Source organism: Lissotriton helveticus, chromosome 1_1 (assembly GCF_964261635.1).
Source record: "Lissotriton helveticus chromosome 1_1, aLisHel1.1, whole genome shotgun sequence".
In the NCBI taxonomy this organism is placed as follows: Eukaryota; Metazoa; Chordata; class Amphibia; order Caudata; family Salamandridae; genus Lissotriton; species Lissotriton helveticus.
In genome coordinates this window covers 367,759,056-367,786,424 of record NC_136057.1, presented here as the reverse complement: position 1 = coordinate 367,786,424, position 27,369 = coordinate 367,759,056, and the positions used below count along the sequence as shown (strand labels likewise).

At 46.3% G+C, this 27,369-nt stretch overlaps 1 protein-coding gene across 1 annotated transcript in view; it reads right to left on the bottom strand.

Annotated features, from left to right (window-relative positions):
- Positions 1-17,618: 17,618 nt before the first annotated feature.
- CACNA2D4 (calcium voltage-gated channel auxiliary subunit alpha2delta 4) overlaps positions 17,619-27,369 on the bottom strand; it is a 924,019-nt gene continuing 914,268 nt past the window's right edge. The window contains exon 38 of the mRNA XM_078673672.1: positions 17,619-20,266. Within this exon, the coding sequence (XP_078529798.1) occupies positions 20,171-20,266 (96 nt within the window). The 3' untranslated portion in view covers positions 17,619-20,170. The remainder of the gene's footprint in view (positions 20,267-27,369) is intronic.

Here is a 27,369-nt window from a genome sequence, read left to right as displayed (position 1 = left end):
GTAGTCCTGTATCGACCCATACGAACCAGACGAGGTCCTGTGATATAAGACCTATGAAGGATTTTCAATAGCACTAATCTAAGCCTCATCTGAATCACTACCACTTTTGGGGCCAGATGTAGGTAATTTTAATTTACCACCTCTTAAATACCGATTCATACCGAAGCGGTATTAAAGAGGTGGTAAAATAGAGGGGGGGAGATGTAGGTATTTCAGATTCGGTAAATACCGAATCGTTAAGATTCGGTATTTACCGATTCTGTAAATACCGATTCGGTATTGCCCATTGATTCCTATGGGCCTTGCAGCCCATAGGCATCAATGGGCAATACCGATTCTGTAATTACAGAATCGGTAAATACCGATTTTAGCTAGGGTGCAGGGGGTGTCACTTTGACACCCTCTGGCACCCCAAAAATAGGCATGTGCGCCATGTGGCACACAGACATGCCCTAAGGGCATGTCTGTGTGTCACATGGCACAGGTGTGCATGCACACCTGGATTCGGTATTTTACCACCCATTTGTATTGGGTGGTAAAATACCGATTCTTAAAGCCCTGTGGCACTCTGACATGTGCCAGCTACATCTGCATTTACAGAATCGGTATTTTACCGAGTCTGTATTTACCGATTCGGTAATTTTACCGAATCGGTAAATACAGAATCGGTAAAATACCGATTCTGTAAATGCATGCCCTACATCTCAAAATCCAATTACCGGTCGGTAACGGCCGAATTCGGCCGTTACCGACCGGTAATTGGCCACCTACATCTGGCCCTTGGAGAGGAGACCGCCTCCTGCCAGTCCTCATCATCCAGTACCACCCCATCTGCGGTCCATTGTGTTCTGATGAGTCCCAGCGGGTCTTCCATATTATTTATGAGTTTTTTGTACATTAGAGAGATAGTCTTCTCCGGGAGGTGTCCATCTAACACTCAGTCCTCGAGAGGGGAAGCGTCGAGAGGTGTGGTGTCTCTAGGAATATGCGTAAGTAGAGCATGTCTGATCTGGAGGTATCTGTAGTGCTCACTATCGTGAAGGCTGTATTGTTGCTTCAGGGAGTCAAATGTATGCATTGCGTCTCTCCCCCACACGTCTTTAATCTGCGTGATCCCTATAAAATCACATTTATCAAATCCCTTGGACTTCCACAGACTCCCCAGCCTCTCCGAACTCAATAAGGGAGCGGCTAGTGTGAGCTTCCCCTCCCATTTAAGATGCCTGTTGGCCTTGTGCCACACATGCACGGCGTGAGCCGTTGGGCCAGCTACGGGAAACCGGCGAGGCCTGGCATACAGCACCCTGGTGAAATCTCCACCCAGTACCTGCCAGTGGACCATTGCATATCCCGGATCCCTGGAGGGTCCGTATATAACATGATTTACTGCCGCCAGCTGATAGGCCCAGTAGTATTTCTGAAGATCTGGCAGTCCAATCCCTCCATCATACCAAGGGAGAATGAGCTTGGGGAAAGTTTTGCGGGGCCTACCTTCCCAAAGAAGCTTCCTTTGGAGGGCCTCTATTTCTATAAGTAGGATGTCGGTACTGGGTCCATTGTGTTCTGGAGCGCATACAAAAATCGAGGGAGGGCCATCATCTTAAACAACACCACTCTACCTAACAGGGAGAGAGGAAGAGCTTTCCAACGTTCCCTCTTTAAACCGAGTCAATGGAGGGCTCAAGTTATTGGCGTACCGTAACTTCGGGTCAAGCGTGACATAGATACCGAGGTATTTGAACCCTGCCGGTTCGATTTGTATGGGGCATGACTGTGGGATTACTGGTGGCTCGCCCCTGAGGACGAATAGCATCGATTTCGCCCAATTAATTGCAAAACCGGAAAATCTGCAGAATATGACTAGTACATCTTGGAAATAGATCAGGGATCCCCTAGGATTAGTGAGGTAAAGCAGGATATCGTCAGCGTATAGTGAGATTTTATCCTCCCACTTGAATGTCCATCGCAGGCCCCGTATCAATCGGTCCCACTAAACCCATGCCGCCAGGGGCTCCAAGGCCAGAGCAAAAAGAAGCGGGGACAAAGGACACCCCTGTCTTGTGCCCCTACCAAGGGGAAAATCGTCGGATTTGCGATTATTTACAACCACTCTGGCGAGGGGGTTCGTGTATAACAAACGTACCAAACTCACAAACTCTGGTCCAAAGCCCATCTTTCTTAATACTGCGAATAAGTAGGACCACCCGACCCAGTCGAACGCCATGGTGGCGTCTAAGGACACTAGTACCGCTGGCTCCTGAATCGTCGGAATCCTGCCCAGTATTCCGTGTAATCTGCGCAAGTTAAGGGCTGTGTGCCGACATGACATGAAACAAGATTGATCCGGGTGCACCAAGGTAGTGATTACTTTGACCAATCTGGTCGCAAGCAGCTTTGCCAGAATTTTAAGCTCAGTATTGAGCAGTGAGATCGGTCTATACGAGGAACAGAGCGCCCTGAGTTTACCTGCCTTATGGATAACCACGATGTTTGCCACTCGCTGGTCATATGGGAGGTGTCCTACCTCTCTGCTCTCGACGAACATGGACCGGATAAAGGGGGCAAGTTTATGTGCATTCAGTTTATACAGCTCTATAGGGATTCCGTTAGGGCCGGTAGCCTTCCCGGAGCGCACCCCTCTGATTGCCTGCACCACTTCGTCGGCGGTAAGAGAGGAGTCCAAGTACTTCCGATTGTCATTTGACAGCGTAGGCATCTGGATATCTCTAATCATAGCACTGTTATCCTCCTCTGTATATCCTCGGACCGAGGTGTATACCCCTCTATAATATTTAGAGAATTCATCCGCCACTGCTTGTGGGTAATGAAATGAAATGAAATGAAACAAATATTTATAAGAGCGCACTGCGGCCAAGCGGCTTCCTGGCGCTAAGGATCACAACCATGTCTGCCAACGGGTCCGGGGGGAATTAGCCAGGAAAAGCCTGAAGGAAAAGAAAAGTTTTGAGAGCTTTACGAAAGTGTGAGAAGATGGGAATAGAGCGAATCGAGAGGGGAAGAGAATTCCAGATCTGGGAAGCCCGCACCGAGAAGCGGGTGCCTCCGGTGCGGGATTTGCGGAAACGGGGAACGTGAAGAAGAGAAAGAGAAGACGAGCGAAGAGAGCGACAAGGGGCATGAGAGGAAATTAGAGAATTAATAAAGAGAGGAGCAGATCGGGCATGCGCCCGGAAGGCCAAGCAGGCAAGTTTGAAGTGAGATCTGAGGTGAACAGGGAGCCAGTGGAGGGATTTAAGGACAGGAGTGATGTGGGAAAACTTAGGAAGACGAAAAACAAGACGGGCTGCCTGGTTCTGGATGGCCTGGAGACGGCGAGTTTCGTAGGCTGGAATGCCTACGTACAGGCCATTACCGTAATCCAGGCGGGAAGTGATAAGGGCAGAAATGATGGTTTTAAGGGCATCAACAGAAAAAAACCGAGAAATTTTACGAATGAGGCGGAGGGAGAGGAAACAGGCGGAAACAACAGAGCTGATATGCGCATGCATAGAAAGATCATTGCTGATCTTGATGCCCAAGGTCCGGACGGAGGAGGCTGGGGAAGGGGGGGGACCAAAGGAAAGGGGCCAGTGAACAGAGGACCAGGGGTTGGAGGGACCACCGGTGAGGACAAGCTCAGTCTTGTCAGGGTTGAGCTTTAAATGATTAAAGCTCATCCATTGGGAGATGAAGACCAGAGTAGAGCTGAACTTGGAAAGAGAGTGAGTGGGAGAGGATAGATCAAAGACGAGCTGGAGGTCGTCTGCGTAATTGTACACGGAGACCCCCAGCTCGAGGAGGGAAGAAATAAGAGGGCGGATGTAAAGGTTGAAAAGGAGAGGGGAAAGAGAGGAGCCTTGGGGTACCCCACAAGTGACCGGGAGAGGGGGTGCGGAGAAATCAGAGAGGTGAACTGCCTGTGATCTGCCCTGAAGAAAGGACGCGATCCAGGAGAGGGCAGTACCCTGGATGCCCGCTGCGCCGACACGGTCGAGAAGGATGGCATGATCGACCGTATCAAACGCAGCGGACAGATCCAAAAGGACTAAGGCCTGGGGGAGATTGCTATCGGCCTTCCCTTTCAGTTCATCCAAGACCGCGAGGACCACATTCTCAGTAGAGTGACCAGGTCGGAATCCAGCCTGGTGAGAGGCCAAGATGTTATTCTCCTCGATGTAATTGGAGAGGCAGGATGTCACATAGCTCTCAAGAATCTTCCCGAGGTAGGGAAGAAGGGAGATCGGCCTAAAGTTCGATGGGAGGGAGGGATCCAGGCCAGCTTTCTTCAGGATAGGAAGCACAATGGCAGTTTTAAAGAGAGAAGGGACAGAACCCAGAGCCAAACAAGAATTAAGAAAAGTTAAGGGAGGGGTAGGGCAGGAAGTGTAAAGGGACCTAAGGATCCGTGCGGGAGCGCAATCCGCCGGAGAGCCGGACTTGACCTTAACAAGAAGGTCGCGGAAGAGCTCAGGTGAAATGGATTTGAAATGATCCAAAACAGAAGAACAAGAAGGGGAGTGATCCGGGAGGTTGGGTTCAGGTACTATCGGGATGTTAGCCTTGATGGTGATTATTTTATTGATAAAATAATCATTGAGGGAGTGACAGAGAAATAGTGAGGGGGCAGGGGACAAGCTAGCACGGTCGGAGGTGGCAAGACTACGCACCAGTGAAAAGATCTCATGGGATTTATTGGCCGAAAGGGCTACGCGCTCCGAGAAATACTTGGATTTGGCCGCTAAGATGGCCGATTTATAGCTATTAAGAAGAGCCTTATAGGTAAGGCGAAGGTTAGGACAGTAATTGCCGCGCCAGCGACGCTCAGAGCGCCTGAGTTCTAATTTCAGGGATCTGAGGTCGTTGGAGAACCACTTGTGTGCATCGTGAGGGCGGGCTGATCTGATCTTTTTGAGTGGAGCAGCCCGGTCACAAGCCGAGGAAATCCAGTTGTTAATAGCATCCGCCTGATTCTCCACGGAGAGGTTAGTCAGGGTGGGAGCCGATGAGAGCAGAGAGGAAGAAAGATCACTCAAATCAGTCTTGTTCCAGCTCCGGGCCCAGGTGTTTTTGGGCGGGGGGGCTTTCTCGGATTGGCCGAGGCAGATAGAAAAGGAAATCAAAAAATGATCAGACCAGACACAAGGGGAGATCGAATTGATCGAGGAGTTACAACGTAAAGACCAAATCTGGTCCAGAGTATGACCATGGGAGTGGGTGGGGGCCAAAACGTGAGGAAGAAAATTAAGAGAACGAAGGGTGGCGGAAAAATCTTTAGAAGAGGAATCCTCCCTCGGGTCACCCGGCCAAAAATCAAAGTCCCCGAGCAGGAGTAACGAGGAATTATTTACAGCCAGAGTGGCCAGGAGGTCCTGCAGAGTGGACACAAATGACGGCATGTTTTGAGGGGGGCGATAGAGTCTGTGACTGTGACATAGTCTGTGACTAGGGTAGAATCAGCCCCCTGTAATTTCGGTACCAACCTCGACGCCCACTCTCCCCTCTCGAGCCATGCTATTAATGTGCCAGCCTTGTCCCCATGTTCCTATATTCTACTCTGAGTGTCATTATTCTAAGCTATCGCCCCTTCTCTGACGAGGCCTCTGTACTCATCTTGTCGTAGTTTTAAAAGGGAAACCCCCTCCGGAGTTGCTGCCCTAGATACCATCTCTCCCAGCCTCGTCACGTCCGCCTCCTCCCTCACCATATCCTCCTGGTGCTTCTTTTTCTTCCCCGCCACCAACGATAAAACCTCTCCTCTCACGACGGTCTTATACGTTTCCCACAAGGTTTGGGCTGAGTCAACAGTTCCTACATTTTCCTGGTAATACCTATCCGATACCTTGGCGACCTTTCTTTTTGTAGCCGGGTCTTTCAGGTGCCAAGCGCTAATAGGAGCCATCCTACCTACTGCAGGCTGACTGATTTCTATCTGTATCAAGATGGGAGTGTGGTCGGAAATTCTCCTCCCCAGGTGACGCGCCTCTCTAACCGTGGCAGCCAGGGCCGCCGGTATCAACACATAGGGGCGATTAGGATGGCGGTTTTTCCGCATCCTCCGGGTCGGCGGAAGTGTCCGCCGGCCTGGAGGATGCGGAAAAACCGCGGCGGAGACTCCAAAGACCCACCGCCAAATTAGGATGGCTGGTGGGTCTGGAATTCCGTCCGCCGCTTTTCCGCCGCGGTCGGCTTCCGACCGCGGCGGAAAAGCTATAACATGGCAGGCGGTGTCTATGAGACACGGTCCGCCATATTATGATGTTGGTGTAAATATGCTTTTCCACGGCGGCTTTTCCGCCATGGAAAAGCATACGGACATTCACTTTGGGGGCCCGTTGCGGGCCCCCTGGGTGAATGGGGGGTGCACATGGGGGGTACCTACGGTACCCCCCTGCATTTGCGTACACAAAGCAGCAGGCACCGTGCGGTGCCTGCCGCTTTGTGCATGTAAATGCAACACATGCATTTTTAACATTGCGGCGGGTGCAGCTTGAAGCTGCACCCGCCGCAATGTTAAAAATAGAGGATGTGACCGCCACCCTGGCGGTCACATCCTAATTGCCATGGAGGGACCGCCGCTGCCCATGCGGACGGTCCCTCCTACTCAGGGGTGGCGGACGGACGCAAGTCCGTCCGCCATCCTAATCGGCCCCTTAGTCTATTCTGGACATGCTATGGTGTGCTGCGGACATATGTGTATATTGTGCCTGTGTCGGATTACATAACCTCCAGCTGTCCACCAGCCCTGTCGTTTCTAAGAAGTCAGGGAGCCATCTATGTGCCGGTCTCAATGGTCTGGCTGGGTATCTGTCAGTCTCTCCATCCATTAACGCATTGAAGTCTCCCCCCAGCACCAATAGGCCCAGAGGCAAAGTGAGGAAAACAGTCTCCAAGTCATGGAATGTGTCAGACTGAAGACCAGGCAGCACATAAATTGATACGAAGGTAACTGTCCTCCCCTCCCACCATCCTGATATACCGATATAACAACCTCTCAGGTCGGACCACGTAGCCTGAATGGTCAGGGGAAAGAAGTTCTTCAACAGGATACCAACACCACTGGACCCCGTGGTAAACCCAGCGTGCTCCACCAACTTATAACCCCATTTATGGAGAGCTATGCAGCGATTGACAATAAGGTGAGTCTCTTGCAGTAGCACTATGTCTGGGGTGTGTCTTCTAATCAACTGGTTGACCATTCCTCTCTTAATCCTGTCCCCCAAGCCATTAACATTCCAGCTTAGCACTTTTAGCCCCGACCCCTGACTAGCGCTTGACATTAAGCCGATATGGGCACAACTCAGTCACGACATTGTCACCTGATGCGAAAAGGAAACTAAACAAAGAAAACCACATTGCAGACGTTCTTGCATGCCATGAAATCTCTGAACCAAACATCCACGTTTGCCCCCCGGCCCCAGCCCCCCACCCTGCACCCCTGCATATGGCTAGTGCCCATCCCCAACTCACCGTGTGCCTGTCGCCCAATACCCAACCTACTAAGCTAACTAAAGGTAGTAACGAGGAGGTACCCACTGCCCTGCCCCTCACCCACCACCCCCCTAGGTATTGACCTGAGCCACGGGTCAGTTCACAGCAGTCTTAATGTCCGATAGGTCTAGCTAATAATGAGCTGCAGAACCTCCCTGCCACCCGACTCTTTCAATCAGTGTAATGGTTCTCACAGCCCCCATCATTCTTGTTCCAGTCGTTCCTCTCCTCCGCCACGATCTTGCTCCTTAGGCCCAACCGAGGGCCTACTGTCGACCCAGTCCGATGCCACTTCCGGATTGACGTAGAACCAGGCCTTCCCCTCAATTTCCACCCGTAGCCGAGCCAGAAACATCATGGCATATCTAAGGCCCTTCTCCCTAAGTTTCTTCTTCACTTGAAGAAAACTTTGCCTTTGTTTCTGTACCACTTGGGTGAAGTCTGGGAAGAAGGAAAGCATTGCAGTCTCCTCGCGCCGCCTGCAGGATCGCGTTTCTGTCTTGGAAGTTCAGCACCCTGGCGATCATCGACTAAAGGGGTGCCCCCTGTCTGGCCCTACCGCCTGGCACTCTATGGGCCCGTTCTATTGTGAAAAAGTTGCTAAGACCGTTCGGCTTGAGATGATTGGGGACAATGTCTTCAACAAACAAATCTGGCACCGGGCCCTCCGATTTCTCGGGCACCCCAAGAATGTGTATGTTATTACGCCTGGCTCTCCCCTCATATTCATCGAGCTTCTGGTCTGTAACATCTCAGGAAGTCTTGAGGTCACGTACCTCCTGTTGCAGCAAGGCCATATCGTCGATCAAACTAGTGGTCTTAATGTCAAGCGATTTAACTTTCTCACTCGCCTTAGTGAGGTCCGCCCGTAGCAGGTTAACCTCTAACTTGACCGTGCCCAGTTTATTGTCCAGGGATTCCATTTTTCCCCCAGGGATGATTGGACCCTATTTATAGCCGCCATGACATCCGTTAGCGTTGGTTCCGCAGGAGCGCCTTGTGGGTCTCCCCCGATGACTGGGTCTTCCTTGAATCCATTGGGGATCCCTTAGGCATCGTGTAACGGTCCAGCTTATTGGATTGAATTTGCTTAGATCCTTTCGAGGACCTGGGCAGGGCCTTATCTGCATCTGGCTTTGTCGCCATCTGGGCGGTCGCCTCGCTCCGCTTCACCACCGCTAATAACGGCACTCTTCCTGAGGTCCGGGAATCTGATTCCACTGATGTGCCGTCTTTGCCACTTCGCGGCACTGTCCGCCCTGTCTCAGAACCGAGGGCTGGCCAACACACCCCTCTGCCCTGTAGTTAACGAGCCTGAGTACCGCACATTCCACCAGGGACCCCAGCACCCATGCAGGTTCCCCCTTCACACGAAGGCCGCCACTTCCTCGCGAGGTCTGGCACTCACTGGTAGTTAGGGCTACTCCGACATGCTTCGCAGATCACTATGCGGTGGGCATGAGATGTAGTCACTTTCGGGACCCTCAATCCACAAGCGGCACAAAGGTGTCACCCTCTTGTAGTGGCTGCCACCACCTCCCACTCCAAATTCAGGGGGGGATGTGCTATTGTCCAGTAATGGTGCCCCACCCCTGTATGCAATAATTTTGTGGGCACGCCAGATCTCCACAAGTGGGGCACACAGGTCTCTCTGCCTCCCTCGTCGCGCTCAGGCACTCCGGGGCGGTTCCCTTCCAAGTCCCAGCCATCCCGTGCCCTTCCGTGCTCCTCTCAATGGCCAGGTGCCTCTTTCAACTCCTAGTGATGGTGGGCCACTCTCGCCCAGCGTCGTGGCCCCCAGGTGTTCCACTATGTCACTTTAGGGCATCACGCCCGGGCAGGCTTATTGTGCAGCATTTTTCGGGCCCGTGCGTCCGTGCCTCTTCCTATGGCCCTCAGGGGTCACCGCAGATGATTGTCCATTACGGCGGACACGGCTCTTTTCTCCGGGTCTCCTCCGCCCAGTTCTCCCCACGGAGCGGAGCGCCCGCCATGCACTGTGTCCGGGCCGATGCCCCGCCCTCACGCACTTATGTGTTCCAGCAGGGCAGGTTCACCACGCAATTTGGTGTCCCTGTGAGTCCAGGTCGCCTCTCCAGATGCTGGTAGCGCCGATTTTAGTTACGGGCCTGGACCGGTGACTTCCGGTTTCCGGCCCCGATGTTGTTGAACTTGCAGCTGGACTCGGTCTTTACTCCAGCCCCCGGCTTAGTAGGCGAGTAGGCCGCTAATTAGCAAGCGGCATATCTCAGGGCCCGATGTCCGTTTCGGCCCAGAAATGCCGCGGGGGGCGTCGCTACAGTTCCGCCGTTGGGTGGTGGGCCCAGGTCGCAGGATTTATGTCAGGATATATTCGGAGGAGGAAAGGGGTCTTCGGAGCCGAGCCTTCACGTGGCCATCTTGGTCACACACGTGGCTCCTCCCTCATATTTTCTATTTAAAGGCATCCTGTTTTCCTTTAAGGAAAGCGGAATGCTTTATAAAAAAACGGATTTATTTAAAAGCAGCCCCAGACACGGTGGTCTGCTGAGCCCAGCTTGCCACCATACCTGGGAGGGCCTGCCAAATTCAATGGGGTCGCAAATTGCGAGAGGCTCATTAATATTCATGAGCCACTCAATTTGCGACCCCATTGGAAATCACTAACAGTGTGTTACACACTGTTGTACATCCAAAATAGCGCCTTGCAAATTGCGAGTCGCAAAAGACTCGCAATTTGCGAGACACTATTTTGAGGGTTGTACATCTGGCCCAAAGAAAGAGACGGGCAGCTTAAGACAACTGTCAACTGACAACTTTCCAGTACCCGTGCTCCCAATGCAGTACGTCAAAATCACTAGAGAGTAACTGTTCCTGTAAGTAAGTGCTAGCCTATTCGGCAGCAGAGGATGTGAGAAAAGGAAGGAATTTGATAATCACCTATCTTAATAAATGACTATACGGTTGGATGCAAGGCAATTCCTTAAATTTGAAGAGTTGGCCTCACACACCCGTTGAATTGTCATGCTTCATCATTAGGCGTTTTGCTCCTCGTGTGGGTGGCGCTGCAGTTTCCCATGGGCCCAGAGAGAGGGCTCTTTAGCGAAGAGATTTTAAGGGGAACGCCACAGAGGTAAGTGCGGGTATGTGGGGAGTGTGCAAGTAAATTAAAAATAAAGTAACGGTGCCCTCGGTAGAATTTATTTTTGGGTCCGTATGGTATCATTAAAATCAGTAAAAAAGAACTTGTGTACCCTTACTCCAGTGAACAGGGTTGGTTCGTTTTTTTAAATTAGGTGAGTGGTGATTAAAAATTAATAGTGGGGTCGACATGTTTCACACCCTGTTTGTCCCTATTGGATCCTATGGTATTTCATCAGGACAGGAAGGAGATTAAAAAGCAAAGATAAACGTTAAACAGGGGTTTGAAAGAGACAAATGATACACCCTGTGTTTTTGACCTGAATCAGGTGAATGGTCGAGGTGTGTCTGAACCCATTCGTTTGAGACCACTCCTACGTATGAATCCAACCCCAAATAATATCTGGGGATGCCTCAACGACGTAAGCAAATGTCTCAGAAGGTTACATTGCCCTTCTGCTTACTCACATTCGTACCTGCCCTCAGCTGCTTGCTGCCAAAAACATAATATAACACACAAATACATAACATAACAAAAATCTAACATAACATAAAATAACAAAAACATAACAAGAAAAATGGAAGTACCCACGCTGGCATCTCCAACAGCAGAGGAGCACTACAACATACGAGTCTAACATGGTATCACTAAGGTGGCCTTAACTGCAGGCAGGTGCTAGCTTCGAAATAATCTTACTCAATGTGCCCGCAATAGCTATTGGTATTTTCAAAGCATTAAAATATTGTCCACAATTCCTCCTTCCTTGGCCAATCTGTGGCCCTAGGAAGGTGCTGTGCAAAGGATTCATCAATAAAAAAGATTCAAACCTTTTCATTTGTCGCTTCGATAATATCTGCCCTCTTGAAGTTGGAAGCAGTGCCAAAACTGGCTTGAGGGTGAACCCTGAGAAGGTATTGTAGGCAGTGCCGAAGATATGAAGACCCACATTATAGGATTCCGCTTCTTCGGAGGTGGCACCTAGACTGGGGACAGTTGAGGTGTGGAATGGATTGGCATCAGAGTAAGAACTGTTGGATTTGATGAAACCATATGTATGGGGCCACCCTTGGCCAATGACCCGGGTCTATACAAAAATTGTCCAGTATGGCCTGCAGAAAGTCCTCAACCTGAGAACGGTCGGCAATTGGATTCGGGAACATATGCTTCTTCTCAGAACTAGAAATGGCTCCAATGAGTAAAACAGTGGCATCAGGAATTGTTGTCAAGTCACCAAACTGAAGAAGAAAAGGCCTTCTACTGCCTATAGCATTTTTGTGTTCCTTGGGGGCTCATTCCATATCCTTTGACTATAAGGAGGATAATGGGACTGCTTTGAAGTGTCCTTGAAGGCCATAGCCAAAAACAGTTTGACTTCCAGATGGCCTTCAGATGCACAGGCCAACGAATTGTGGTCAGATACAAGACACCACATACAGATGTTGTGTGGATCCAATAATGACATTTTCTACGACATCACTTACAGTTTTAAACCCGTAGGCGTTACAAGGTAAAATTTTACTGAGTCACTTTTGCTGGGTGAGTAATTTTGTCGGTTAAACACAGAGAAGAGTTCGATGAGGTGTGGAGAAACAGGAAGTGACATCAGTGCACCAGTCAGCTCAGTCAGTGTACTGTGTTTCTCGCCCTTCAGTTGAGATTCTCTTCAAGTCAGATGTCCAGAACATTGAAATTATAATCGTAATTGTTATTTATAGAGCGCCTTATCACCTACAGGTCTCTAAGCGCTAACATGTTTCAAGAAGTTTTCTGTTGGTGGTGTTTTCTTTAATTTCTTCTGCAGCTTCACCTAATATACTTTCCTTGCATTCTTGGAATTATTTGATCTCTACCAGTGCTCTCTTCTGAGACCTTAATTTAGTGATAGCTAGGGAGACTTAGATATTACTTGTTTGGATTAGGGGACTCCTATGGGGACCCATACTGTCTAATGCATTAACATACAGGGATTCTGTAACACCCTCAAAGTTGTACTGAAACAACTGTTTCTTGGGCCTTAGCAGTATGATGTAAACATTCTGATCAGTGTCTCAAGTTGTGGAGCATTAACAATTATTATTGGACATCGAAACCAGACCAGTGCCATGACAATTCTTTCAGCTGTACAGTGCCAGTAATATATTGAATATTTACCATACTCCTTGAGTTACTAGAATACATTTTGTGTATGTTCCATTTTCTCTAAAATATTTCCATTTTTGCAGAAAATTCATGTAAATGAAAAAACTGTGTGCATTTTAAGTTGATGTCAGAACAGATAGTAATAGTAGTCTTGTGTTCTGTTTAGTACAAAACAACTGTCACTCGTGAGAGGCTGCAGAAAATCAGTGAGGATATCCATATTATTTGACAAAGTATGTGACTACAAGCTGATAACGTATCTTGTGCGTTTTCTCTTATATCCCTATTCTCCTCACCGTCTCGTCTATGTCCTTGCCAATCACAGTATTGGACGAGTCAGTACTATCGATGGGGAAGGAGATTGATGGGTTCCCATGTTTTTCCAGCAGAAACATTTTGATCTATATATTAGTGGTGGCTTGAGTCTGACAGAAAGTCAAGCTTAATAGATAATGAGCTGGGGCCCTCCGCCAATGGGTTAGTGCCTATGCAGGTTGGAAGGGTGTGTGGTCCACTGACCGAGAAGATAAAGAGAGGTGTCAGAATCAGAATTAGTGCTTGTATTGCAGGAAAGTGGGACACTTTGCTAAGGAATGTCAATCGAAGCCTAAATCAACCAAAACTGTGGCAATGACACAAGATACGACCCTGGAGGTTCAGGAAAATATCAATGGCTGACAGTAAGAGAGACCCCTCTGTTGGGTGCAAACCCAATACTGGTCTCACATGTTTGAGTCGATACTTTGACCCAAGAATACTGACATCTTGCCAAATACATTATGTTGGACCTTCCCACTCAAGCTGAGTAGCCATATTACACTTACTGTGATTGGGAATTGTATTGACATAGCATATGCAATGTTCTTATTATATACCTATTTTTAAGAAAGAGTGCCCAGAGCCTGTTTAATCTGTAGATAGAACATAACTGTCCATGGCAAATTACATATCAAAGAGAAACCATTGCCATGGAATGTGATAATGCCCATGTTGAAAAAAATATTTTCTATCTCATTGACACTCCTTTATTTGGTGTCATACTGGTAGCCCCTGACTCTTTGCACATAATCTAAAGATCGACTGGTGCTTGTGTAAGTTGATTCTTGTCTCTATTAATTTTTTAAAGAAATGTTATGAGGAACATCCACTGTCGGTTATCCCATTGTCTTCAGAAGTGGTGGAAATCACTCTTCAGGGTTGACTACCACCACAATACAGTCATTTCCAAGCTATATTCAGCAAAACAACAGCTAGTGTCCTGCCCCACCACTGGAGTTTTGACTGCTGGATAGGTCTGCAACCAGTGGCAATCTTCCCATGCAGTAGAGTATACACTCTTACTGAGCTCCTGGCGAATGGGTTCATCCAGCATTTAACATTTCCTGTGCCCTCCTGACTCTTTTTTGTGCTGAAAAAGAATGGAGAATTCAGGGTATGTATAGACTACAGGTCCATGACCAGAGTCATCATTAAGAATAGGTACCCATTTCCCTTGATCCCACCGAAACATACCACAGAAACATCAAAATTCATGTTGAACTGACCTTTACCTTCTTGGCCAAAGAAGTTCAAAACTTCATATGATTTGCAAATGTCCACATGTGTTCATTGCTAACTTCTCTAGTATTGTTCCAAGGTTCAAAGGTTACAATAGGGTTTCACCTCAGTGCCCATCCTCAGACACTGCACTCCATGTGTGGTGAAGGCTGATGCATCTCAACTTGCGAATGGTAGAGTACTGTCTCAACAGGAACCAAAGACTGTACAACTTCATTGTGTGCTATTTTTGTACAAAGAGCAACTCAACACAATTATTTCATCATGGAGAAAGAGCAATTAGCCTTCCAGGAATAGAGGTGTTACCTCGTAGGAGCCTGTCATATCATGACCATTTATTCAGACCACAAAAACCTGCTTTTTTTATCTGAGTACAAGCATCGTCTCCCAGACAACTGCGCAGGGATCTTTTTTTTCAGTTAGTTTAACTTTGTCATAATATATCAAACAGAAACAAAATCTGCAAAAGTGAATGCTTTGGCATTCTTCTGGAAAGAACTGTGACAGGTGCAATAGCCTTGGCCACATTTATTGAAGCTGTCCACTCTGCTTCTGTTCACAAATATTCTCTTGAGTGGCTGCAAGAGCCAGAGAGCACCATTCAAGATGTACTTCACATAAAAGGGGCCTTGTATGTACCTATCTCAGACTTGTGCCACAAAGGCACATCATTAGTGTCAGCCCACACCCCTGACTGGATATCCAGGTGAGTGCAAACCTCTTCTATCACGTCAAAATTGATTTTGATGAGAACCTCACACTAAGGATGCCTAGGCATTTGTTCTGACCTGCACAATTTGCGCCTGCTGCACTGCTACAGTCTGTACCTGTGACATCTTCTTACTGTCATATGGACTTTGTTACTGAATTACCCAGTTCATGGCCAGAGCACCATCTTGCTGATAGAGGATCTGTTAACCAAAATGACACATTTTGTTTCCCTCTGTAAGATACCCAGTGCCAAGGAATCGGCAGATATGTTTAATTAAAAAAAAAGTAAGACTATCTGGGGTGCCTGCTGCCATTATTTCTGACCATAGACATCAGGTTGTGGTAGAGTTCTGGCACCAGTTATGTGCATTTTCAGACATTGACATCTGTTTGTCCTCAGCCTTCAATTCACAGAGCAATGGACAAACAGAACATGTAAACCAAATCATGGCACAGTTCCTATGATGCTTACTATCCATCAATAACACTGACTCGGTTGAAACCTCCAGTCATGCTGAGTTTGTTTATAACAACTCAACTCTGATTTTACCCTTCTATTGCCTTTTGAGTACCAATGGAAATCAATTCCATTGTAAATACAGGGGGAGAGCCTGGTGCCCTTCTGCATTTCCAGGACATTTTAGAATAGGCATATAAAAATCTTGAGGAAGCCAAGATCGCTTACCAAAAGCAGGCAAAGAAACACCGGCAACCAGCACCTCAATACCAACCTGAAGTTTGTGTTTGGTAAGCCACCGAGCACCTTTGGGTATAAAGGCCAAGCAAGTTACAGCCAAACTTTTAAAGGTCCATTTTCAAAAAACATATGATTAAACCAGTGGCAGCTAAACAGTTCTGCCAAATGACATGCTGTTTTCATGTTTTGTTACTCAAGCCCTATGATGAACACAATAGACCTGATCCATCTCTTCCTCCTGTACACCTGGATGGTCATGTGGAATATGCGGTCAAAGCCATTTTGGACTCCAGGCGTATTAAAGGATGACTACTTTACCTAGTAGACTGGAAGTGATGCAGCCCAAAGGATAGGTCATGGGAGCCAACTGGGCAAGTACATGCTTCGTTTGGTTTGCCTATTCCATTTGTAACCCAGACAAACCTTCTCTTGGGTGGCCTTTTAAGGGGGGGGGGGTGCAGCCATGCCTAGTCCTGGGTGCTCACCTTCACTCCAATTCACCTTTGGTATTGAGCATTATTGGCTACCCGTTTCAGCTCTTACTCAGGGCACCATCCTCAGGATATCATCCATACTACAGGACATGAGTCAGGCCACCCAGGATTGTGGCCATCGCATGTGCTGCCCTGCTGGTCTCTCCCCAAGCATCTCCAGCACAGTCAATACTGTACCCAAGCGGGCATTCCAGAGGCTTGACCGTACGTCGCATCTGAGTGTCACATTACAGGGGATTCCAAGATCTATTGCTGGATTGGAGGATCCTGGAATTTAAGGATCACCTGCAGAATTCAATGATCCTTCAGACTGTAAAATTCACACTCAGAGCTTGGTCAGATGCTTGTCTTTCTTCCCTGTTGGTTGAGAGGAAACCTCTACTCTGCTCTTTACCTGTTCTGATCTGCTTGAGCTTAGCTCTTCTCCTGTGGTCCTGGCTCTCCAGTTACCAGTATTTTCATGTCAGGTGTTAAAAACATCCTCTCAGACATTTTCAATTTGTGGCGCTTCTTGAATTCATCCATGGAAGTTATTGACCGCTAACATCACTGTCTTCAGAGGCCTCAGGTTAGTAGTTTAATAGTTCCAGCCTCAGGTTAATAGCTAGGGAGTGTCAGATATTACTTGTTTGGATTGTGGGACCCCTGTTGGGCCTCTGTACCATCCCAAGGTCCTACATACTGAGATTCCGTGATTTCCTCAAAGTTGTATTGTAACAAGTGTCTCTTGGACCAGTGCAGTATTTTATGCAGATCTTGTGTGAAGTTTTGTTTCTGATCAGTGTCAGTTGTGGAGCATTGACAACTGATATTGGACATCAGAATATGACCAGTCTCATGATTCTTTTGGTTCTAGCAAGACAAAGGCACAGTAGTGCATCAGGTACTAGAGCAAATGTTTTGTATGTCTTATTCCCTGTAGAAAACAGTGTATTTTAAGCACATGTAAGAGCAGAGAGTAACTGTAGTTTTGTATTGTTTTATATTAAGAAAAACAGTCACTCGTGAAAGACTGCAGAACACCAGAGAAATCCTCCAACTAAGGAGACAACCTGTGTGACAACAACCACTGTCTTTTTTGCCTTCGCTCATATTCCTCTATCACTTCCCACATTTTTACCACAGGCGCCGAGTGCTGTCTTGGACATGTTTGGAAGTGTCGAATGGGAAGGAGACCGCAGGGGTTCCAAATGATTTCAGCAGCAATATTTGGATCCACCGGTTAGTGGTGAAGTTAGACTGGCAGCAGCAATGAATACAGAGCAAACAAATAAAAGCAAGATACCACCTCTAGAGTTTAGTTACCTGGGAAGAGAGTGTGTGCAATACTGAAATCAGAAAGTAGGTACCAGCACCTGAGGAGAAAATAAGGTAAAATCCTGAATTTACTGGAACACAGAGCTAAGAAAGGTACGGTAATAATTGCTTTTAATTATGAATTTGATTAGAAGAGTTTATAAAAAACGTTAAGGTGCACTGCTGAGTCACATGCATCAAAGTTTGAGCTACTTTTGCTTCTGAGTATAGCTCGTGAGTTGAAATGCATTAGCCTCAGAAGCTCTGCCGTCACACTGCTTCATCACTCCCTACTAGCTCCTCAGTGCAGTATGGGCATCAGCTCCTTGAACCTCTTTACACAGTCCATTTTTACCCAGCTCATTACAAATTCAGACTCTCCAACCTATTGACCATACATGCATGCATCCCCATGCATGCACCGCCATGCCAGTGGAGGGTGCAAACTTCTCAGGGCTCCAGTGGTTCATTTCAAGAGTGCCTCTACAGTGACTAGAATACTGTTTTGACCTTTGATTTTTGAAAATGAAAGAGACATATCTATTGCAGAGTGATGAAGGATTCCCAGTAACTGTATGGCCCTGACAGAGGAGATGATCTCATGGAAGGTCTCAACAGTGGACTGGATGCTTTTGATGTCTCTTGGCCACACCTGTTTATATCATCATTGAATAGAGCAAACCTAGACATCTTTACTTCCTGGTCCTGGTGAGTCTTCCTGCTGAGGGCGATACAAATTGGCATAGTTCACAGTCACCTGACAGCATCCAGTTTTTGTAACAAGTTCTCATGAAACAGGCCAGAAGACAATGTTTATTTAGTAAACCAGGTATGGTATGTTTGAAGCAGAAGAGGGCCTGAGTGTAGCATTCATATGTCATGCAGAAGGGTTGCCTGTAGACCCCGCAGAAAGTGGTGCAATTTAGCACCAAGAGGAGGCTTGCTTTGTCTCTGATACAAGGGAACAAGATACTGAAAGCAAGGAACTGAAGAACCAAGTTTGCCTTTTGATTGTCTTGTTGGGCCAGACACGGTACATCGCAAAGTCTCCTCCAATTCCATGTCTTTTTTGCATAGATACATTCCAGATTCAGTCCACAGCAGCGTGGTCCAGTGCAAAATATATTCTCTCTGCAGAAAGTATTTTCTCCAAAAAGAAGCTGAAGGGAAAGGAATCAGGAACCGGATGATCTATGGAAACTGACTAGGGCAGATTTGAGAGGACAAATGAAGAGGGCTGTCATACAATAAGAGGGGCAGGTAGACATTAGGATAAAGAGACCAAACAATACTAGATAGTGAGTTGCTGACAAATGATGGGAGAATGCAAAAAAAGTAAAGAGATGCACAGACAAAGACTAAGGATGCATCGACAGAGGATAGACAGATGCAGAAAGAAGATAGAGAGGTGTAGATAGAGGAAAGGGTGATTCAGGCAGAATATATGGGGTGCACAATGAGAAACAAGTGCAGACAAATAACATGGAAATGCAAACAGAAAATAAGAGGGTGCAGGCAGAGGATGTAGGGGGAAGGCAGGTAGGTTTAGAAGGGGATAAAGAGGAGGTACAAATAGAGAACAGAGAAGTTTAGATGGGGATAGGGAGCGGAGGACAGAAGATAGGGAGGTACAGAGAGAGAACAAGAAGGTGTAGATTGAGAATAGTGTGCTGTAGACAGAGGATAGTGTACTGCAGACAGAGGACAGGGAGCTGCAGGCTGAGAACAGGGAGACATAGGCAGAAGATAGAGGGATAAAGACAGAAGATAAGGAGGCACAAAGGATAGAAAGTTTCCAGCCAGACTAGGGAGGGGCAGACACCGGATAGGGAGATACAGGTAGATGGCAGTGTGGTGTAAACAGAAAACTGTGAGCGCAGACTGAGGATAAGGAGATGGAGTAAGAGGGTATTGTATGCAGACAGAAGACAGGGAGATGCAGATAGAGGATAGAGAGGTGAAGATAGAGGATAGAGAGATACAGATAGAGGACAGGCAGATGAAGACCAAGGAAAAGGTAGGGGAGACAGAGGACAAGGACATGCAGACAGGAGACTGGTTGGGAAGCCAGAGGTTAGTGAGATGCAGACACAGGATAGTGATATTTGCTCAGGACAGATTGGTATGAGGGCTGTGGACAGAGAAGGACAAGTGGGAAATGGGACAGTGAATTGTTGACAGATGGTAGGTGGTGTACGCAGAAGGTAGGAACCTGCAAGAAGAGGATATGAAACACAGAGGTAGAGGATATGCTTTGGGCAGGCAGGGAGTGGGAGAAGCATGCAGTCCATATAGAGGTGTAGGAACAAGAAGGAGCAAGAATCAAATAAAAGGAAAGAGAACAAATAGAAGATGTGGAGGTCCAGGGAAAAGAGAAGGCGTTGAAGGTAATCTGCCAGATGATTTGAAGGAGAATGACAGGATATGGTAGTGTGAGCAGGGACAAAAGTAAAAAGGAGTCAGTGAATGATAGAGAAGGAAAGTCATTTTTAAAGAGGTCCTGCAGTTTTAGACCAATCAGGCTGTGAGCTGATGCACAATGGTGTGCTGGAAGTGGATTACCCATTTTCCTTAGCCTGGGAGATTACATACGAGTCGGTGGAGTGGAGGCCTTCCCTCAAATTGCAGAGTCTTTCTGTGCTGAGCACTCAACCCATGGTGCCAGGGTCACCGCAGGAGATAAGCTGAGGGTCCGAGTGACAGAAGCAGCAGCATCAACGAAGCTGATATTCCCGAAGCCCCGCCACAGTCCTGCGCGTTCTCCTATGATGAACAAAGAAAAGGGAGAAATTACTTCTTAGAACTCAAATTTACCATGAAGGGCAATTTCCATAGGGATGTGGGAATCCCAGACCTCTAGAAACAGTGCATGAACTAGTACAGCAGTGGAGCAGGATTCCTTTGGATTCTGGTAGTCTTGGAGCTTTACTCGCGATGGTCAGCCCAGGACTTCTACTTCATCCTGACCAGCTTTACCTGTGTGGTGAAGGAACCCTCAATGACAGGCTCTGAGGGCCTCAGGTCCAGCTTACTTTTGATTCTGATGGGGTTAGTTGGAGCAGTCACAGGCCCCATGGAATTATGGGAATACTACAGGTCTGTTACTTTCACCTGGAGGTTTTGGCTGCTGACTCCAATCAACATATCTAGGTGAAAATTTGGGGCAAGATCAGGAATTACTGGGGGCCTCAGTAGTTACTGATTCCATGGTAATTCTTCAATTCTCAGGGGGGAATAGTCCTCGTTACTTAGCATGCGTTTAGTACGCATGCCATTACAACGCATCGTTAGTACGACCGCGTTGATAGTTCGCATACCTTTACTACGCAATTCGGAACAACGAATTGCATTAGGCGCCGCTGGATAGCATAATTTACTATTCCATCTCCAGTCTGTACGGACACTAGGGAAGGTGTTGGATTTTAAATCCAAAACCATCTCCCCATAGCGCAAGTCGTTGTTCCGACTTGCGTAGTAAAGGTATGGGAACTAACAATGCGGTCGTTATAATGACCGCGTTGTAATGGCACGCGAAGTAAACGCTGTTCACCCTCAGGGGGTTCTCTGCGAACAACCTAGAATGATACCAGGGACTCCTGGTATCATGAACTCTGGAATTAACAACCCCGTGTCCGGGAGACTCTTAATGACTGTAGGTAACAATTCATAAACAGATGAGCGCACACACACACACACACACATCCACATCCAATCATCCATCCATGATCATGTCCTCTGTGTGAAATAAAAGAGCACAATTAGATGCCAAGTGACATAAATGCATGCAACCCCTATCCACACACTAGACCACACATGTGCAACATGTGACCATGAGATGGAACACAGACCCCTACAGTGGATGCACCAGTCCACTAAGCCCTCATACGTTGTAGCTAGGATGTGCACTGAATGTAGGATGATATGCACATGTCCACTAGTGCTTCGATTCCCTTTCATAGCCTGATATTGTGCATTTTTCAGCATAATATAACTTTACAACTACCACAAGGAACAAAGGAGAATGAATTTAAATAATGCATCTTACAAGCATTGAATGAGTACAAATGGTAGAATGTGGAATGGAGGACTCTAGTATCTGAGTTAATCAGTGACATACAGCGCATTAGAAAGCACATTGAAACTGTTGCTCTGGTCTTCATGATCTGAAACTTAAAAGCAAATTATAGGATTGTTTCCCACCTGAAAAAACAACTGTGTAACATTGGTGGCAATGCCCATTTTAAGTATACAATAGATGTATATTTTTTTTAATATTACTTGTCAGTAGAGGAAATAATTCTCTTGCTGCCACTGTTTAGGTTGCCTCATGCTACTAGTGACCCTGCGGGTCTGGAAAACACACAATAACAAATCTGAACTCAGTGCGGCCACTGAGTTGTAGGTCCTGTAAAATATTATTTGCTGCCATGTGCTTGGCCAATTCTTGCATTGGAATTCTCCCTATATTTAAAAAATAAATGTTGGCTGAAGCAAATAAACTAAGAACAATGTGTCCTTATCAAATGGCTGTTGTCACAGCACAGGAATGAAACAAAACAAAATGTCCATGCACTATAATAGCAGCACAATAACACAAAACAATATCCTTTATGAAAACAGTTGCCAGCACTGCACAAAGAATGACCCTGTTATAACATATCTCTTTGCAGGCCAAACATCTCCAGCCTGACCCTCACCGGCTGCCTCTAAACCTTTCCTGAATTTCTGAGAGGGGGAGAAAAGACACCCAGTGCTTACTTTGTAAAATATTAAGAGTCAGGGCCCTCGTCAGGAGGCCCTGCAGCCTGCTTTGTGCATGACCCCTGCCAGCGCTGCCAATAACAGTACCAACACCTAATCATCACACTCGTACAAGTGAGACGATTCAGACTATTCCAGGCCACACAAAGCTATAATTATGGCGTGAGAGGCAGGTTTTATTAATTTTCAATGCGAGTTGACTTATTAAACAAGGATAATGTGCTCATCTCAATTTTAAACAGACAGTGCCACCATGTGGTGGACTGTCACTAGAGCCGGTGTTGACAATTAAGTGCCAGTGCCGAGCACCAGAAACCACCGGCTGAAATTAACCTCATGCATGCTCGTGACGGAACCGCTCCGTCATGAGCCTCGGGTGGGCTGTGCTGGTGACGGAGCGGTTCCGTCACGGCCCGGCCGCCGCGTCTGCGCGGCGCGGTCTATTGAGCGGGCGGGGCCTTGACGGAACCGCTCCATCACAAGCACAGCTCACCCGAGGCTCATGATGGAGCGGTTCCGCGTCACGAGCATGCAAGCACCGCGCGGCCCTCCCTCCCCCCTAGCGCTGCGGCAGAATTGCCGCCGCAGCGAAGGGGCTAAGCACTGAGAACACTTCCTCAGACCCTTCCAGTCCCTAATCACTCCTCACTGCTAGTAGCCAGCTCTTCCCCTCCCTTTCACCATGCAACAACTCTTCATGTCCACTGTCTGCACTTTCCAATGGTCCTTTGGCTTCTGCCTCATTGCCCCACTTTGTGAGGCCTTTTAATCAACACCTGTTCAATGAACAAGAAGCAGAATAACACCTTCAAGCTTCTACCAGATACCAGGCTTAAAACCAGACCTAAACTTCATCACTGAAACCTGGCTAAGGGATGCCTCACCATGTGCTTTTAAGACAATCCAACAATGTTATCAATTCCATGAATGTCACCACCACAGTAAATCTGAGGAGGTTTGGAGTAAATCTTTAAACAACCACTACACACGACATACATTGTAGACATGGTCCTGATGGTCCTGATAGACGACATCCAGGCTGGTTCGCTGTGCGCCTGCCCCTACATTTTCATGCACTTTCCTGTTTATTCAATGACCACAGGCCAATAACAGATCTTTCACACAGACTGTTCTGGGTACCTTCACATTTTGCTCCTTTCTGCACATCAGTCTCTGCATCCTGTGAGAGCAAACATGGGGTTTGGCAAAACAGACCTCTCACAGCCCAGAAGAATTACACAGAGAAACTCTAACCTCCCAGCTAATGACTGGACATACATACACAGCGGGCCAATTCTGAAAGAAATTTTCACCCTGCATGGACGTGTATCAACCTCAGGGAACTATGCCACTTACTGGAGTGGCCATCACCTAATCTTGTTCAGTCTTGATTTCACCCCAGACTGGATATCATCACAACTCTAAAGTCAAACACCTGCAGGCACTGAAACAAAACACAAAAACACAGTAGTATCCCCTCTGGAACCAGGAAGGTTCCTGTAGAAGAGGTAAAGAGATGGGGGATGGTCAGTATACCAGGTGGCAGCACACCACTTTTGTGGGTGGGAAGGGAAAGAGACCCTTTTCTTTATATAACCCTCACACACTCTAGTTGTGACATGCATCATCATGGGGTTCACCCCAACTCCTAAAGGTAGGTTGCGCTCAACCATGTTTCAGGGAGCACCTATGAAGATTGGGTGTATGGGGCGCAACTTTAAAGATTAAATTCCTATCTCACTACAAAAGTATCATTTATTAGTGGTTGGGAGGAAAGGTTAAGAAGGATGTAGGGTTAAAGGACGTGATGGCCGTATGACCCTAAAACATCAACATGTTTCAGCCCTTTCCTAAAGGCCTATATGAGGTCCTGGGCTTTCGTCAGGGTGGGTAGCGATGAAGTCACTTCCTTCAAAGAAGTGAATGATGTGTGCATGCAATTTACACTCTACAAAACCCACCTTTAGAGAATCAATAGGATCCATAAAGCAATATAACAAAGAGTTTTGGGATGCACTCATATTCATATGATTCAAACAATCTTATAGTAATTCAAATATGGTCAATATACAGTCCAAGGGAGCACATAAAAATGTAAATGCAATATAAGGGATAAAATATCCCCTGCCGTATATCATAAGGATTTGCAATTCTCAGAGGAGTTCCACAGCCATATAAAGTAAAGAAGCCTTAGGCCGAGTTCCTTTCTAAGATTATGGAACTTTGAGGTGACTTGCAATATTCTTAGAATGTACGGTGGGGGTAATTTATCCCATGTAATATATGGTCACACAAACCACTTAAAACCTTGGAGAGTAGATCTTTCATATGAAAGAGAAAATCATGTTTGCATACACGAAGAATAAAAATAGAACTGCTAGTGCAAACTTAAACACATCAAAAACCTGTTAGATATTTGCTACAAAATATATTATAATCAGTTCAATACAAGTCTGTTTGAAAAAAAGCTGCTGTGGCGGATAATTTCTAGAAACAAACAGAAAAGATTCTAACTTTTAATCTAAGGAGTGCAAAAAATATACGTTCTTTCTCCTTTTCAATATAAAACAGAAAAATAGAGCAGAAGAAAGAAAAGCCACATTTCATTTTCGTTGCTTTACACAGCTGCTCTGTGACCTGACTTGACCTGCCTTTCCCCATGGCTGCTGGCAGCAGATATTGACAAGTCAGAACTCAACTCTAATGACTAATTACAGTCGAGTTCTGATGTCTTTTCTTTATTAATCGGCAACTGGGTGCGTCACAAGTCGTCCAGTATAAACAAATTATAGATGGATGTTTATACAGGGACTGAGGATGAAATGTATTATTAATATGCTTATGAGTACACAAATTTGCAGCAACAAATTAACATTTGTATTTTAAATTACATTTTACATGAGTACAAACAACGCTGTAATTAGTGAGAAAAAGAAATTTGAACCTAAGCGATATAAGCAGTGTTTTGAAATAAATCAAAAGAAAAGATGTCTTGAAATGAAATGCACAATAATTGTGGATGTTCTAGGTCTTTGTAGCCAAAGGCACGCAGAACTTAGTGTATGCAGCGAGAAACCTGCTGTGATTCCTGTAGCAGGCTGGTACCAAATAAAAAAAACTAAAAATTGAGCACCTTGTCTATGAAAAATGACATATTGCTGAGCAAAAACAGAGATGCGTCACTTTTCATAGCGCCATCCTTATATTTACAATTCGGCGCTCCATGGCGCAAGGATTTACAGATACTTCAGTAACTCTGACGTATCTAGTGGTGCAAAAATTGACGTACTGCTGGAGTGTGTCAGAAAACTGATGCAACTCCAGCAATGTGTCATAAGCCATGGGTGAGTCCCATGTGAAAAGAAATGTGTCAATCTTTATGCCTGCGTGAAGCAGGCATAAGGATTTCAAAACAGTCAAGTCAAGTCGTAGAAGTGGCATAGTGAAATCTCATAAATTTGACTGTGCCACATCTACGAGTTTTTGTTTTCGGGGGAATTCCCACCTTGCATACATTATACCTGCAACAGGTATAATGTAGCGCAGGTCTTTACAAAGTGACGCATCTACCTCTTTACGTCACTATGTAAATAGGGCGCAGTGTGGTACAATGATTACGCCGCCGCAGCTTCACAAAAAAGTGATGCAACAGTGGCACAAGCTCTTCATAAATAAGCGTCTGAATGGAGGTCCTGGTTAATGGAGCACACAGAAGCTCCTGGCATAGGGGATTCACAGGTGAACCTCGAATGCAAAGGTATTCTGCCATGCCATAGCAGCCTCTCAGAAGTGCAAATTCTACCTTTAGGCCTCAAGGCCTCCACACTTATGTGGGACTGCTATAGAGTTAAAAGAAACACAGCATAGAGCAAACTGTGCTCAAAACTTGGATTTTTATGTTCCAATGTGTGCATGCCTCGCCTTTCTGTAACAGAATGCTAATGAATGTGTTTTGCACGTAAAGAACAAAACAATGTGTGTTTTCGGGATGGAGCGCATCTGAAATCGGACAAAGCTTTCGCTCTTGCATGGAGTATAAGTTTAACATGTGAAATTCTGACTACAACGGGTACATTAAACCAGGCATGGCTGCAATTGCTACACTAATTCTATAGGGGTTGCAAAACCAAACATTATACAGGGACACTCTTAAGGATATGGGGGGCCGGGGCCAAACGTATTTAGGGATCCCCTTTTCAGAACAGCTTTGAATACATGATCCAGTTTCAATTCTCTCATGCCCCTCTTTGGCCAGGTCACCTACAGTGCACTGGTCACTGGTCCTAATTCTAAATGCGTTTACATCTAATATTCAGCGATAGTGGCGTGTATTTTCAATATTGTAACAGCAGCAGCTCACTAATATTACTTACAATAATCTCCGTCACACTATCATTTCTCATATGTCAGGCCCTGTTTTGATCTAAATAAACTTTTTTTAAGGTATTTTACTTGAAACAAACAAAAAATTGCTCTGCAAAATGTCTGTAATAGACTCACACATCATCCACATTAAAATAATTAAAGAAAAACGTTTTAAAAAAACAATCTGTTTAAGAAATATTCATGGTGATCAGGGCAAGACTCTGCAGAACAGACCTGGCTCTTTCAGGGGCCCCCTGAAAGGCTGTGGCTCAGCCACAGCTGATACCAGCACGCTGTCCGGAGACCAGGCAGATTAATTCGAATACATCCGGAACGCTAATATTGATCCTTTATACAACATTTGGCATTGGGCATATGGAATGTATTAAGCCTTAGAAGAAATATCCGGTTTGGAATGTCTACAATTATCATATAAGAGCTTCCAAATTTCCTTCTGAGTGACATGCTCCAGCTTAATTATACTACATTAGTGTAGATCTTCATCAAAAGGATCTACACACTACAAAGAAACGGACAATATAAATTCCTTTTAACTATAAGTACCGAAAAAACTTCCTAAAGCCCAGAAGTACCAGCCCTATCACACACAAATTACTGGCCCATATTAATACAGGAATATGTGGCTCGATTCCCAGGAAGAAGGCGCTGCCCATAGCGCCGAAACGCGTGTCTGAAATTTATTCCCAATCTCGGCCACCAATTACTGTTTATTAGACTTA